The 15127-nt window shown below is 37.1% G+C and overlaps 1 protein-coding gene and 1 long non-coding RNA gene across 2 annotated transcripts in view; one reads left to right on the forward strand and one right to left on the reverse strand.

The window, feature by feature from the left end:
• LOC309497441 (pancreatic secretory granule membrane major glycoprotein GP2-like) overlaps positions 1–2163 on the forward strand; it is a 29384-nt gene extending 27221 nt beyond the window's left edge. Inside the window, exons 5-7 of the mRNA XM_082167730.1 lie at positions 416–661; positions 1688–1850; positions 2016–2163. Of these exons, the coding sequence (XP_082023856.1) occupies positions 416–661; positions 1688–1850; positions 2016–2105 (499 nt within the window). The 3' untranslated portion in view covers positions 2106–2163. The remainder of the gene's footprint in view (positions 1–415; positions 662–1687; positions 1851–2015) is intronic.
• A 1671-nt stretch (positions 2164–3834) lies between these two features.
• LOC309496640 lies at positions 3835–8564 on the reverse strand. Its single transcript, XR_014205188.1, has 3 exons — positions 5711–8564; positions 5418–5501; positions 3835–5125 (listed from the first exon to the last, which is right to left on the reverse strand). It is a non-coding gene; the product is annotated as an uncharacterized lncRNA (long non-coding RNA).
• Between the last annotated feature and the right edge of the window lie 6563 nt (positions 8565–15127).

Consider the following 15127-nt stretch of genomic DNA (forward strand, 5'->3'; position numbering starts at 1 on the left):
ATGAACCTAGTATTTTATAGGTTCAAATAGACAAAAAATCTTGTTTTTATTCATTCTACTGGTAGTCCGTTTTGCTAAAATAGAAATAAAGGCCTGTCTCTAATTCTGGCCTCCTTCCAATAAAGGCCTGGGACGCAATGCGCTTGAGTAAAATAAAGGCCCGGGCCTATATTAGAGGATTTACGGTACTCAAATTAATAGCGTCAGTTATCTAATTTAGGACTTTCCAGAGAATTTCCACCTGATCCACAATGGGTTAAAAGTGTTGATAAAGGTTACAGTGGTTATAAAGCAGGTTTGTAGTCTTAACCTGATAATTGAAAGGCTGGAGGTTTGAGTGTCATAAGGCATGAACTATCACCATTACAATCGACTTAGATCCTGGTTGCTGTTATTTTTATGTTTTTGCCTACAGTGTGATAAGTGAGGAACTTCCTGCTGGCCAGGGCACATACCAGATCCGCATGATTCCCTACCATGATGCAGAGTTTACTAGCCCATATGACGGGGAGGTGCAAATGCAGGTGAACCAGCAGATATATGTGGCTGTTGAGGTGGAAGGAGTTGATAGAAACCAAATCACAACAGTTCTGGACAACTGCTGGGCCACACCTGTTAACGATGCCGAATATCATGTTCGCTGGAATCTAATTATCAATGAGTGAGTGACTTGATGTTTAAATGGTTATATGATTACATTTGTTTCAATCTCGGAAAGTGAATACAACAAAATTGGATAACACTTTAAAAATGAATGGTCCATCATTAATAGGTAACTATGCAGGAAGTAATGCAGTAAAAATTAGTACTACATTAGTACTAATAACTAATATGGAAACAAGATAAACTAATTATCAAGACATAGTGAATTTAGGGCTGAAATAGTTCTTTATTAGGTAATCAACAATCACAGATTGAGATTAGCCTCCTTAGACTATTAACGAACTATGACCACTTATTACTATTACCAATTAATTACTATTCACAACATTAACGTATCTGAAACATGAGCAATTATAATTATTTTTTTTACTCTGAAAATGGTTATAAAATGCATCTTAAGAAAAAGTTGCGCCTCAGATCTATTTATGGAAATGTATTTATTAATGTTACATACCATAAAAACCAGCTAACAAAGTCTTTTCTTTTCTTTTTTTTTTTTTTAAATGGTCGTACAGTCACATAGGTCAGATTTGATCAGCCCAGAGAGGATTTAGCATTTTATTTTATGACACTAACCAATGTAAAATAGACAATTGCTCACATCTCAGACAAGTTAATGTTGTGATTAGTAATTAAATGGTTATTCTTTATAATTGGTCATAGTCAGATAATAGTTCTTCATGAGGTGAATTTGATTCAATAATGATTGATTACATAATAAGAAACTGGTACAGTCCTAAATTAGCTATTACCTAATGATTAGTTCATCATGTTTCCATATTAGTTAAGAAACTGAATTGTTAATGCAGTACTATTTATTTGTCCTGAATTACTTCTTGCATAGTAACCTATTAATGATGGAGCATTATTTGAAAGAGTCACCAAAAAATATTTGGCACCTAGTTCGCCTATGCCTAGAAACAGCCCTGCTGACCAAGTACATCATAAACAAGTCATTCAAATTTTGCCATGCTCTGATTTTCCCTTTATTATATTCCTTTGAAAAACCCTCCAACCTTCCTAGATGCGCTAACCCTGAAGATACCACTGTGGAAATCCTTCAGAACGGTATTGATACAACAAGCCATTTCTCCTTCAGGATGTTCACCTTCTCAAGCATTTCTGACAACTTCTTCCTGCACTGTCAGGTTCATCTTTGCCTTGTACAAAATGGCAGATGTGCTCTGGTAAGTTTGGACAGTAAATTTCAACTGCATTACTGACAGTTGCCTTCAAGCAAATTGTAAACCTTTTACAACGGGTCTTTCTAAAAGAAAACACATTCAACAGCCTTAGCTTTGTAGAAAGCATGTATTTGATGTTAAATTTATTTTCTTGTCTGTCATCTTCAGTTATGCGACCATGGATATAGACGTAGAAGGCACAGATCTTTGGACTTCCTCCACTCTTCAGCGATCTCCATGGGTCTGAAAGCTCAGTAACCCTGATGAATGAAAGATCCTGCATTGATAATCAATACTTTCAATACTTTGTTATATAAAAAAGTTTTGCAAGCACTTTGTTTTAAATAAGCAAATCACTTATGATAACTGATAGGTGAAAAGGGACTACTAAATTTAACCAAGACACTACAAATAAATGTTTTTTTAAATCTCTCCAATAACTCTCTGTATACATGCATTGTTTTATCGTTATTGAGGAAGTGCAATTAAAACAATATATACAAACTAAATTATTTTAGGTTGTTGGGTGGATTTGGGTTAAACTTACTATAAACTGAATTAAATGAACTAATTAGCTGTCTGTCTTTCTCTTTGTTCAAGGAGTAATCTTGGAATACAATATACCTGACTAACCTTGAATAAACCTGCTAAGAAATGAAGAAAAAACATTGTCATTTTTTTCTTGAGTTTTAGTTTCATGTGTGTAACAACTGAGACAAGTCAGACACAAGTATTTGTTATAGTTTAACAAATGATATTTAAAACTCACTCTGGGATCTGTGGCCCCATCCCCCCAAACAGGGCAAGAAGGTCTTAGTTACCATGACCACGATCAGATAAGTTGTTTTTATGACTGTTAGCAATGTGAACAGGGCCTCTGCCACAAGACCTACAGACATTAGAACAGACTCTCCTGCATTCATTTATCGATGAACTGATTAACATGAAATTAACATGCATCCCAGAACATTTTGTGAATGATTTACTGTCTTGTGTTGTGTCTTTTAATACTAGTATCTTTTGATACTATTATCTCTTTGATACTATGTATTTTATGTTTGGTCTCTATAAATTGGTACTTTGAAGATCAAAATGATTGTGTACATGATATGCCGATAGCTGTGCAACATATTAGTATTACAAGAATCTTTATTCGTTTCCTCATCAGAAACCAATCCAGCTGCACATGCAAATGAGCACGCTTAAAACAAAGATTCATAAATCAACCACAGAGGAATTTTCCCGCTTGGAAATTCCACCCTTCTCATTGGTCAAGCAAACCCGGAGAGGTGGGGCCTCTCAGGCTTTATTAGAGATAAATCCACCGTGACCCTCCTCTCTCTTCTCTTCTGGCCTCTACTGCTGCTTCTTCTGGTTGATCCTGTGGGGGCTTCGACTCACAACAGCCATGTGCTCACTCAGGAGAGAGAGGACTCTCTCAACCACAACATTAATGAGTCTACTCCTCCTGGATACTGTTATAAGCATGAGCCCCGTCTGATTGGTCGTGGCGGAGGTGTTGCAACCATTTATAGAGATATTCTAAATGTTACTCAGAAAACGGGTTATACGTTTATTTCATTTGAAGTACTTGTACTAAATGTTACGCTCTTAGATGTTAGAAAAACATCCCTATTATCTCTAGCCTTGGCTACCGTATATAGACCACCAGGGCCTTACGCTGATTTCCTAAAAGAGTTTGCAGATTTTCTCTCAGACCTATTAGTCAATGTCGATAAAGCATTAATTGTTGGAGATTTTAACATACACGTAGATAATCCAAATGATGCGTTAGGAGCTGCGTTTACAGATTTATTAAATTCATTTGGGGTCAAGCAAAACGTCACCGGACCAACACATCGTCTTAATCATACACTCGATTTAATTATATCACATGGAACCGATCCAAGACAGAGTGTGTTAAAGATATAAAAGATTGGATGACGCGTAATTTTCTTTTATTAAATCCAGACAAGACAGAGGTAATACTTATCGGTTCAAAAACCCGCCCACAAAACCTTGCACAATACAACTTTAACCCTCTGGGGTCTGAGGGGTTTTCTGGGCCCTGGGGGTGTTCTGACATGCTCTGACATTTGTTTTTTTTTCAGTTATTTATAAACATGTTAATGGCAAAAGTGTAAATTCACTCTATATAACACAAACAGGGCTAGCATAATATCTGATCAACATGCTTGTAAATCTTTGTATTTTTAAGAGAATAATGTTTATGCGTGGTTATTTTAAAAAATAAAAAATAAAGTTGCTGAAATAAGACCACAAAACACATTCTAAATATGTGCCCACAAGACTCTTGACTAATGTATGTTGTCGTTTCTAGTTCTGGCTTCAAAATGATGTGAAATTCATCCTGCCTGATCGTTCTCTTAAAACAATACATTGATTTAAACATTGTAAAACAGTTTTTTTTTGTCAGAAGAGGTTTATGCGTGGGAGGGGTAATCGCTCATCAATATTAATGAGATTCAGACCAGGGGTGTGACAGACACTCCCCCAATGACTAATGGGCCATCAAGAGAGGCAGCCTGAACAAAGTAGAGGAGATTCAAAGGTTTTGTTTTTCACTGTTTTATTGTAATTCCTCTATGAGGAGGAACTAAATGTTTTAAATTTGCAGGTATCTCACAGTAAATGCTTATGCCCCGATGATGCGGGGTCTAAGCAAAATAAAGCAAAATAATGCAAAATGAGCAAAATAAACTAAAATAAAGGCAGATAGAATATAGTTACATGTCTTTGTGCCATTCTTGAAAACAGTTCGAAATAAACATTTTGAAGAGACTCAGAGGAGTGTGTGCATCAGCTGGACTCAGCTGTGGTCCAGGTTCCCGTGCAGGCAGGAATCTCAGAGTCTGTGGAACCATATCAATGTCAGTCTCTGTTTTCCATGACAGAGTAGACTGCTTGTTGCTTGTCTGAATGTTTGTCTTGGCCCTCTTTGCAACAGGTGTCTGATGATCACCATCACCTTTATAGCTGTAAAACAAACAAACAACTGTGAGCATGTTTATTACACAAAATATAACAACTGCATTTCAATCATTATAAGTAACATTGGCCAGATGCAAAGCCATACAGACACATAATGTTTGTATGGACTATGTAAAACCAGAATATGTAAACAGAATTATACTAATATCTGAAAGAAAGGGAATAAGTGTACTTACTTTTCAGTTGTTCTCAAAACTGAACGACACCTGTCGCGTGCCCTCCCAGTGCGAGTTGCAGGTGAGGGTGAGAGTGATGCTACCACATTCCTATAAAAATAATAATATTAATATTAATAAAGGTTGAACAAAGTACTATGCCAGCACATGCATAACTGATGGACAGTCAGCATTTTGGTAAAACAACAAAAATAAGCTCTTTTATACTAACATTACCAATCACTAATTGTAATATTGTGCATACATAACACCACAATTTTTGCAATTGTGTCTGGTAATTGTGTTTTGCAATTGTGTCTGGCAATCCACACAGGCACATGTACATTTGTAGCATCACTAAGTATATTAACATCTGTAAAATAGTGGGTAAATATGTACTTACTCCTTCTGATTTCTGTCTGTGTTGCTGCGTGCCCTCTTAGTGCGAGTTGCAGTGAGAGGTGAGAGTGAGCAACCTACATCATTCCTTTCAAAAAAAGTTGAAAACTATTATTATCATATAGAGTACTATTCCAGCACATGCACAACTGATGGGCATTAGCATGCTGATAAGATAGCACAAAGAAAAAATATGTAACATTATCAACCAACCTCCAAAAATAAATAAACTCATACAGGCTCATATTGTAATAAGTATATACAAAATTGAACAAACATGGGTAAATATGTACTTACTCTTTCTGACGTTCGACTGTGTTGCTGCGCGCCCTCCGAGTTGCAGATGAAGGAGATGCAGCATTCCTGTTTTAAAAAAAGTTGAAAACTATTATAACATAAATATTTCAAAGTATAGTAGCCTACCATTAGTCTATATGAATAACTGATGCAAATAATTGTAGACACGTGCTGTAGGCATATATTGCGTGTCAATGGGCCATTACCGGAGATAGCACAACGCAAACATTAACACATTTGCAATTCATCAGCTGGGCATATTTACACATTTCAGCACATACACACATTTGCAATAGATATTTGCAAGCACTCTTCGTTGATGATAATGAGGCAGCATAAACACTAGTCAAAATATAATCTAAACATACATAATATTTTCTAAATTAATTTCAAAATTCTAACTTTCATACAGGCCTATAATCTAAACGTTGTACATATTATACAGCATGTCTAGGCTTATACTTAATAAAGTCTTCTGAAGGCACACGCCGAAACGCGTTTGTGCAAATAAGTTTATTTATGCATGAAGCCTCTCTCCTACTTTATACAGCATAGCCTAGACCATTTAAATATAAATTACTCTGAATGGCAAGTATGGAAATGGTCCAACCAGTAAAATCTGTAGCCTACGTTTATTATAGCTTGTCAACTAATTTGAGTAAGATCATATGAGTAAGATCATGCGCAATCGCGAGACAAATGGAGTGGGCTGACACGATTTTGACCATTTCATTAAGTTTATTTTTTGTATAAAGCCTTTCTTTAAAGTGAATTTCGTTTTGTATTAATTGTATCTTAATTTTAATAGTTGTTTCATCAACCAATTGCCTGTATTTAATACATAAGAATTAAAAATAGCAGGAACTGGAGGCCTCATAAATGAACCCAAACTCATAAGCTTTGCCTAAAATACCAGAGAAATATATAGAAAGCTTGAAATGTGTTATTTTAAACAAAACTATTAAAAACGAAAGAAAACAGACTGCATGAAGCCTCTCTCCTACTTTATAAAGCATAGCCTAGACCATTTAAATATGAATTACTCTGAATGACATATGGAAATGGTCCAACCAGTAAAATATGTAGCCTACGTTTATACAAAATAGCTTGTCAACTAATGCAAGTAAATTTAAAAAGACTTACTCATCCGAAATATTATCCACGCCTGGATCAAGTCGCTCTTCAAAATACAAACGTTCGTTGTTCGTTCAGTCCTGTTCTTCTTCTGAGGAAAAAGAGAACTCTTCATCGCTATCCAGGACTAGCTGAAGGGCTGTGTGTCATCTTCCAACGGCGCAGGAAAGTGAATGAATGAAACTTGCTGGTTTTAAAGCATTTCAGGGGGCTTTTTACCCTATTTTGCATAGATCACCTCAGCACATTATCTTATGAATAGCGCGCTCTGCGAGAGGGCGTGAACTCATTAAAGCTAATTAGATGAGACGGGAGAAACTGTACTTCTCTTTAGTTTCATACAGATTACATTGCAGGAGAATATTTGTTTTGAATGTGAACTGTTTTATTTAAAAGTAGAAATTTAAAGCTTTCTTTAGACGCATGTTTCATGGTTGTGTGATAAGTATTCGCTGAGTTGCAGTTAATTTTCCAGACTTGTTTCAGAAAGATTTTTGCGGAGACAGAGTGAGCTGAAAGCGCACCCTGTTTATTTTATTTATTTAAAAATAAAAACAAGGTTTTGATGTTAATGTGAGTGTACACAAAAAAAAGAAGACCCTCTATAGTTTATAATCATGTATTTATTTTATTTATATGACCATAAATGACGGATTTTTTTTAAGTTTATGTTGCTGCTATGTGAAAAAAATCCAGCAAAACGCGTCGGCGCGTTTCTCGACCTCAGAGGGTTAACATCATAGGATGTCCTGTTACTTTATCCTCTACAGTAAAAGACCTGGGTGTTATACTCGATTGCAACCTGTCTTTTGAAAATCATATTTCATATGTTACAAAAACAGCCTTTTTCCACCTTAGAAACATTGCTAAGCTACGTAATATGCTATCAGTTTCTGATGCAGAAAAGTTAGTTCATGCATTCATGACCTCGAGACTGGATTACTGTAATGCTTTATTTGCTGGTTGTCCTGCATCCTCAATAAACAAGCTACAGTTAGTCCAAAATGCCGCCGCTAGAGTTCTTACGAGATCAAGAAAATATGATCATATAACACCGATTTTATCATCACTGCATTGGTTACCTATAAAGCTCCGTATTAATTATAAGATATTGCTACTGACTTATAAAGCCCTAAACGGCTTAGCTCCAGTCTATTTAACGGATCTTCTATCACCCTATAATCCATCGCGCTCTTTAAGATCACTAAATTCAAGGCTTTTGGTCATACCTAGGATATCCAGAACCACCAAAGGAGGGAGAGCATTTTCACATTTGGCTCCAAAACTCTGGAACAGTCTTCCTGATACTGTTCGTTGCTCAGACTCGCTCTCCCAGTTTAAAACTAGATTAAGTCGCATCTCTTCAGCCAGGCATTCATATAATCCTACAGTTCAAACTACAATCCGGCCTCTAGCTCATAAATGCCAGAGGAGAACTGGCCCCCGACTGAGCCTGGGTTCTCCCAAGGTTTTTTTTTCTCCATTAGGTCACCTGATGGAGTTTTAGGACACCATTAGGTCACTTGATGGAGTTTTTCGGTTCCTTGCCACTGTTGCCTTTGGCTTGCTCAGTTGGGGATATTTTGGGGATATTTAATTTAATTTTATCAATCAATAAAATTCCTCTTGAAACAAACTTTGTTGTACTATTTTAATTTAATACTGTGAAGCTGCTTTGATACAATCTGTATTGTGAAAAGCGCTATACAAATAAACTTGACTTGACTTGACTCAGGAGAGAGAGGACTCTCTCAACCACAACAGCATCAAGGACAACCTCAGGAGTTCAACGTCTTCATTCAATGCAGAAGAAGTCCATCGCAACTCCCATAATTTGCCCTGTGTGTTCTCTCCGGCCCAGGGCCGGCAGGCCACAATCTGCCCTCCAGCCATGAGAACAGCATCGAAATAACCATGCAAGTTCATCATATCTTCTCCATCCAGCGGAGAAGAAAATGATTGCAACATGTACAGTAACATTTGACACTCACGGACCCATCAACGACTTCAATTTTCAACAACTTCAAGAATTGTGTCCACTGCACAGATCATGCAAGTATCAATTTTAATGAGGTGCTCTGAAAATTATAAACTGATGGTTCTTTTCATAGTTCAATGGATCTTTTCCATAGTTCCATTTCCTGCTTCCATATCATTCACCATTTTACCTATGCATGTTTGTATGTATGTTTGTTTAGTTTAGTTATGTTTGTGATTTAGTTAATAAAACTTGTGCACAATATGTGTTTGGTTCTGAGTCCCTGCTTGCAACAAAGTCTATTTTACAATCTTGATCTTGTTACATGCTCTAAGCGCTGTACATGCTAAGAAATAATTATTTTTCGGTGGCCATGAAAGATACGCTTTTCTTAGAATAAATGAATAATCAAAAGAGTTAATTGGACGAACTGATTAATTGATTGTAATATTAATTTAGCTACATCAAGTTAATCCAATTAACTGACCCAAATATTAATAATTAATCATAATTGATAACTATGAGTTATTATTAATATTTCCCCTTTGAGCTAACTTGTTACATGTGTTTAGATTGAATTAAATGTTTTAGTGCTACTTACAAAGTAGTACATCGTTTTGCAGAGAATGAACAGGTCACTCAGAGGTTACACATCTCTTCTTAAAATGTAACTTTATAGTTCTGACATAGTAAGAACAATAGTCTTTACTGTACTAGTGTTAAGTAAAAGAAAGTGACACTCATCCAGAGATATATATGAGGTGTTCCACTCAATGTTGCATAAATGTATCAGTTCTTTTTGAAGTATGAGGTGAGGGCTCAGACCCAGAGAAACGGAAGGATTTTACTGAGGTGCAAACAAACCAAAAGGCAAACATAAACGACTCCGTGAGGGGAAAACACACAGTCCAGTACTAGTAGTGGCAGGACTGGAGCACAGCACGGCACACTGGCACAAAGGGCAAGGCAGGAAAGACACATCGGGACCAGACACATAAACAGGGAAACATTCCCAACAATCTGGCACAGGACAGAACACACAGGGAAAATAAATGGGGATGGAAATAAGGAAGGGAACAAGGGAGAGCAGGTAGGGAAAATGAACGAAAAATGAGTTAACGGGGTGAGGTCAAAACACAGCTTGCCTCACTGTACTTGAAGTGTGACAATTAGCAGACACCCGATGTACACACACCTTGGCCTACAGGTCTTGATCACTAACAGCAGTTTTTTTTGCCTTTAATAATTCCAAATGGCCCTTTTGATAAGAAAGAAGGGGTTAGAACAGAAAAGCAAATGTCTTCATTTTCAAGCCTATACATCTCCATTTGGGGCAGTTGGCCACACCCATAGAATCCAAAGGTGGCACTGTACATAAAAAATGCCTACTGTTGTCTTCAGACTTCTGTCCCAGACTTGTTGCAATAGCAGTTAGTAAGTCTTCAATATTTGTTCTCCTTTAACAGAACACAACTGTGACAGCCATGTGTTGTACCAAACATGCTAGAAACATGTTAAATCATGCAACACTTGGCTAAGTGCTAATGTATGCGATTAACGCCACGAAACAGGAAGTTGTTTTAATTCAGGCATTCGATGTCCGAACTGCCCCAAACTTCACGTTTGATAAAAGTCCCGCCCTGAATACATCTACATGACAATATTCAGTTATAGTAATAGCGCCACCTCCTGGCAACAGGAAGTGACGTGTTCAACACTGTAATTCAATCCCAGCAACATATTAAAATATGTCATGAAGTACCAAAGACTTGTATACAATTTATAGAGTTCATATATTTAATGAAAATTAAATTACTTTTTATGTTGATGCTACAAAAAACAAGGGCACTGTAGGGAAACGAACTCCATCCCAGTAAACCAGGAGTACCATTACCAGTGTCTTTTGCTTTTTGAAACTACATTGATGGAAACTACATAGATGGAAAAGCAAAACATGCATTGGCAGCAACATAAGAGTTGTAGCACTGCGCAACTTGAACATTTGTGTAGGAGTGAAATTATGAACCGAATACAGAAAATTGAAGGCCACAGTTCAGGATCAATAGTAAAGTTTAATTAACAGTTAAAAATGATAAATTGTATGCTTTCAATGTATGCACAAAGGGATTAATAAATGTGTAAAGAATTCAGAAACACAAGATTAACTCGAATTTGTGGAAGAACCTAATTTATATTTTATAATATTTTCATCTCATGATACACACATGAAATAGCACAATCTTAATTCTAAATTTATTTTTATATGTAGTTGTTTCGTAATTGTTTTTCTATGTGAAACAGAAATTGTTGGCTGTCTTTGACCTTTGAATTGAGTCATTATTTGTTAATGTTTTAAAATAAGTCATTTATATGCTGTCTGTTTATCATTTTAACAGATATAACATGTAAGATCTAATTTACTCTTTTTCCCCAATGGTGTACAAAATGAGCGTTTGAATCTTTGTTACACCAAAATTAGAATGAGAACAGCAGTATTACATATAGTAGCCTATCATTTTTATATTTTGTTTAATGTTTATAACTAGTGCAGTTTTGAATTGTTTAGCTCATGTGTATAACTAGTTTTGAATAAGTGTTAACGGAGACAAATATGAATAAATGTTCAAAATGTAGCCTAAATGTTGTTTTGCAATGCAGGAAAAGAAACCATTTTGAAATTAAATTGTATTATGAAAGGCACAGTTGTAGTGCATGGATCCAAGTTCTCTTCGATTCCTTAGTCAAACGAATCTGTTTAATATGTTACACTTACATTTCTACCTTGCAGTGAACACACACTGCAATACAGCTAAATTTGGCTTAGCAGAGATAAAGTATCCACAGGGATGTGAATTCTCTCTCCACCTCCTTCGCCAAACCAAGCTTTTTAAGAAGTAAAAGTTTCATATGAAAAGAGAAGAGTGCGTTACTACAGTTGGTTTGTACGACCCACTGACCTGTGTGTAGCACACTCAGAATTTTAATAAGTAAAAGTTTCATTTCTACCTTGCAGTATCAGAAATAACTTAATGACAATCAATCAAAAGTATTTAAAAACAAGTAATAGCTAAATTAGAACAGTCAAATATAGCCTAACTGAAAAACCTAACGGGACTAAACGCATTACCTGGTACAGTTCATGGTGCTCTCACTTCCATCTTGATGGTAACTGACACCTCACATCTTTTCCTCTTTATTGGTGTAGAGGTTGCCCCGGGACACTCTGTGAAAGGCTCCATCAGTGTGCCTGTGTCACACGACACACTCCTGTTAGACATTCTGGCCTGGGTGGCTGCACAAATTAATAATAGATTTGTTATCAATATGCAGCAATTATATAATCTTGACTATATGATGAAACATTCAAAAGCTCCATAAGATTCAGAATCACCTTTGCTTCTCCTCATGGGCTTCATGTTAGCCTGCACACCTGCACATCTGGAGCTGACTGGTTCAGTCTGGCACCCAATTTCTCTGGTCATAGTTGGCTAAAAAAAATGGTTGACAATTACAGTCTTATATTCAGTCATTTTAGAGATTTTAAAATGTTTATAAATACTATTAGTTAATTAACTAACTCACAAACTTCTGAGGTAATTTTCTACCTTTATTATTATTACTATTACGTTATTATTATTCCTCACAGCGTCGCAAGACGATGTAAAGTACATGCATCTGATGAGTTTTATCGAGTTGATGTCAATAGAGCGTGCTCTCTGTAGGCATATTCATATTTTGCCGCTATGTGAAAAAATCCAGCAAAATGCGCCGGCGCGCTTGTCGACCCCAGAGGATTAACTTTAAGCCTAACTATAAATTGTGATTAAATATATATGATCACTCACATCAAGATGCAGCTGCGGTGGTGGAGTCCATTCAGGAGGAGCAGCGTTTGGCACTGCGTCGCTTTTCAGCGCGAGCTGTGTGGAGAAGCCCATTTCCCTTCTATTGCGTTGGAGAAGCAATCCCGCGTAAAATGCAGTTTGCACACTTGAGCTCTAGGCAGGAACTCACGGTCTTCCAGGCCAAGTGCATCCAACCACTGGCACCTAATTTCCAAGTCTGCTGGAAAGCTATGCAGTCCAGCAGTGCTGTTGCAACCAGCAACACTACACCTACGTACCCTCCTGACCACTGTACTAAATACAGATAAATCTTCGCTAACTTGAAGCTATCCTAACTGATGCAATACTATGCTACTAACTAACTATGCTTCTAACAATACTACACTAACAACCATGCTAATTAACTACCTAGGCTACACGAAATAATCTAAATAATTATATAAATGCTATGCTAAATAGATGCTAAAATACGCTATCCTGATTGTTTTCAATACTCGCAATTCCAACTCCTGACTCGCTACAGTGGTTTTGATGAAACAAGATGTTTTTATACTGCCAAGGGCGTGGTGAGCTCGTTCCAAGGGCGTGGTGAGCTGGAACCTGCTTACGTCACGCAGTACCGCAACATCCAATAGGAAAATTCAACTGCAGTAGCCACCGTTAAACCTGAAGAGGGCAGCCCTCAGAAGTTTTTACACCATATATTGTAGAATTAAAACACTTTATTAACTAATTAACTAAAAAAAGTTGGTTTAGGGTTTAGTTACCCTTTAACCACAGGCATATACGCACGGGATAAGAAATCTCAGGAAAACTAGCAGAAGTGGGAGGGGTAACTCGATTCACGCATCGGCATCACACTCATGTCGTTATGTGTGTATCGTGTAGGGGTGCAACGGATCAAAAAACTCACGGTTCGGATCGTTTCTCGGATCAGAGTCACGGATCGGATCATTTTTCGGATCAGCAAAAAAATATATTTTTTTTTATTAACACTTTTAAATTATTAAATTAAAATATATAAAATCAACTTCAAGTGCACAAGGCATAATATCTTCTTTTTAACATAATTAATGAAAAACAACTTAAAGTGCAACATAAAAAGGCATCTCCTTCCTTTAAACATGGACCAATGCTTGATGTGTTTCCACTGTCATATAGGGCTGTCAAAATTGCTCAAAAATGACGTTCGAATATTCCCTCTAAAAAACACATATTCGAATTATTCGAACATCTGGTTGCGCATTTTGTCAATGACGCGCATTAGGCCTATGTCAATAACAGGACAAATTAATACAAAGAGACAAAACTACTTGTATATATGTAGTTCATTTAAGTTTAAACATATTTGACAACGTATTACCTTGCTCGCTCGCACTCGCAGGCACTCTTTCTCTCTCTCTCTCTCTCTCTCTCTCTCTCGCCGACCCGTCACCCATGCTGCGTTCACACCAAACGCGAATAGAGCGTCTGGCGCGAGTGATTTCAATGTGAAGTCAATGTAAAGACGCGTTTACGCACGTATGGAGGTTTTGCGGCGCGAATGAGGCGTCACGCTCTCTGCGGTTCATAACGCTCGCCATGACCACGCTGTGTGTGGACTGAACATGCGCACAACTTTTTTTTCATAAATCAATCCGCGGATCACGTGAGTGCCGAACCGAAGATATTGATCCGAACGGATCACGGATCAATGATGATCCGTTGCACCACTAGTATCGTGTCCTCTTTGCCCTGCGATTTTTCTGTGCGTGAGAAAATGGATGTGTGGCATGAAAGCGTGTGAAAAGTGTAAATTGCGTAAGTCTCACACTGAATGCTTGAGAGTTGGCAGCCCTGGATTTGGCTGACATCTCCCCGACGACAGCCACGGTGACGGCACAGCTTGCTCTCCTGTCTCCCGCATTCACGTGTGGAGTGCCACCGTAAACAATCAGTAAAAACGAAAAACATTTAAAATTAGACATGAGTCAAGCTCTTGGTCGGAAGTTTAACGTCTAATCACAGTGATGATGTTATCAAATAATTTCGTGATATGCCTCAGTTGTGGTCTTGACCGGTCTTGAAATAAAATCCAGAGTCCTCTTCGTCTGAGACCGAGACGAGACCGAGTAAAAATGCGGTCGATTTTTTTATCGAAATTAAAACAGGAGTTTTTTTCTGAATGGGAACGGCTGATGCTCATAATTCATATTAAAGGTATCGACAAATTTTTTCATTACATAACTCCTGACACAAATTAAGACATAACTGTCACTATAAGTTTCTCAGAATACAATAGTGGTCAAATACTGAAACTTGAATCTTATATCTTTTTAATGATGTATAGTTTGTCAAGGTAATAACATTAAATCTGATAGTAACTTTAAACTATTTAAACAAAAAAACGCTTCAGTGCACCGGCGCACTGGCAAAGGTTAACAGGTTAACCTGTTAGGCTGCAACCCCACTTTTGAAAAA

This window comes from Leuciscus leuciscus, assembly GCF_965113295.1.
Source record: "Leuciscus leuciscus genome assembly, chromosome: 4".
Lineage (NCBI taxonomy): Eukaryota > Metazoa > Chordata > Actinopteri > Cypriniformes > Leuciscidae > Leuciscus > Leuciscus leuciscus.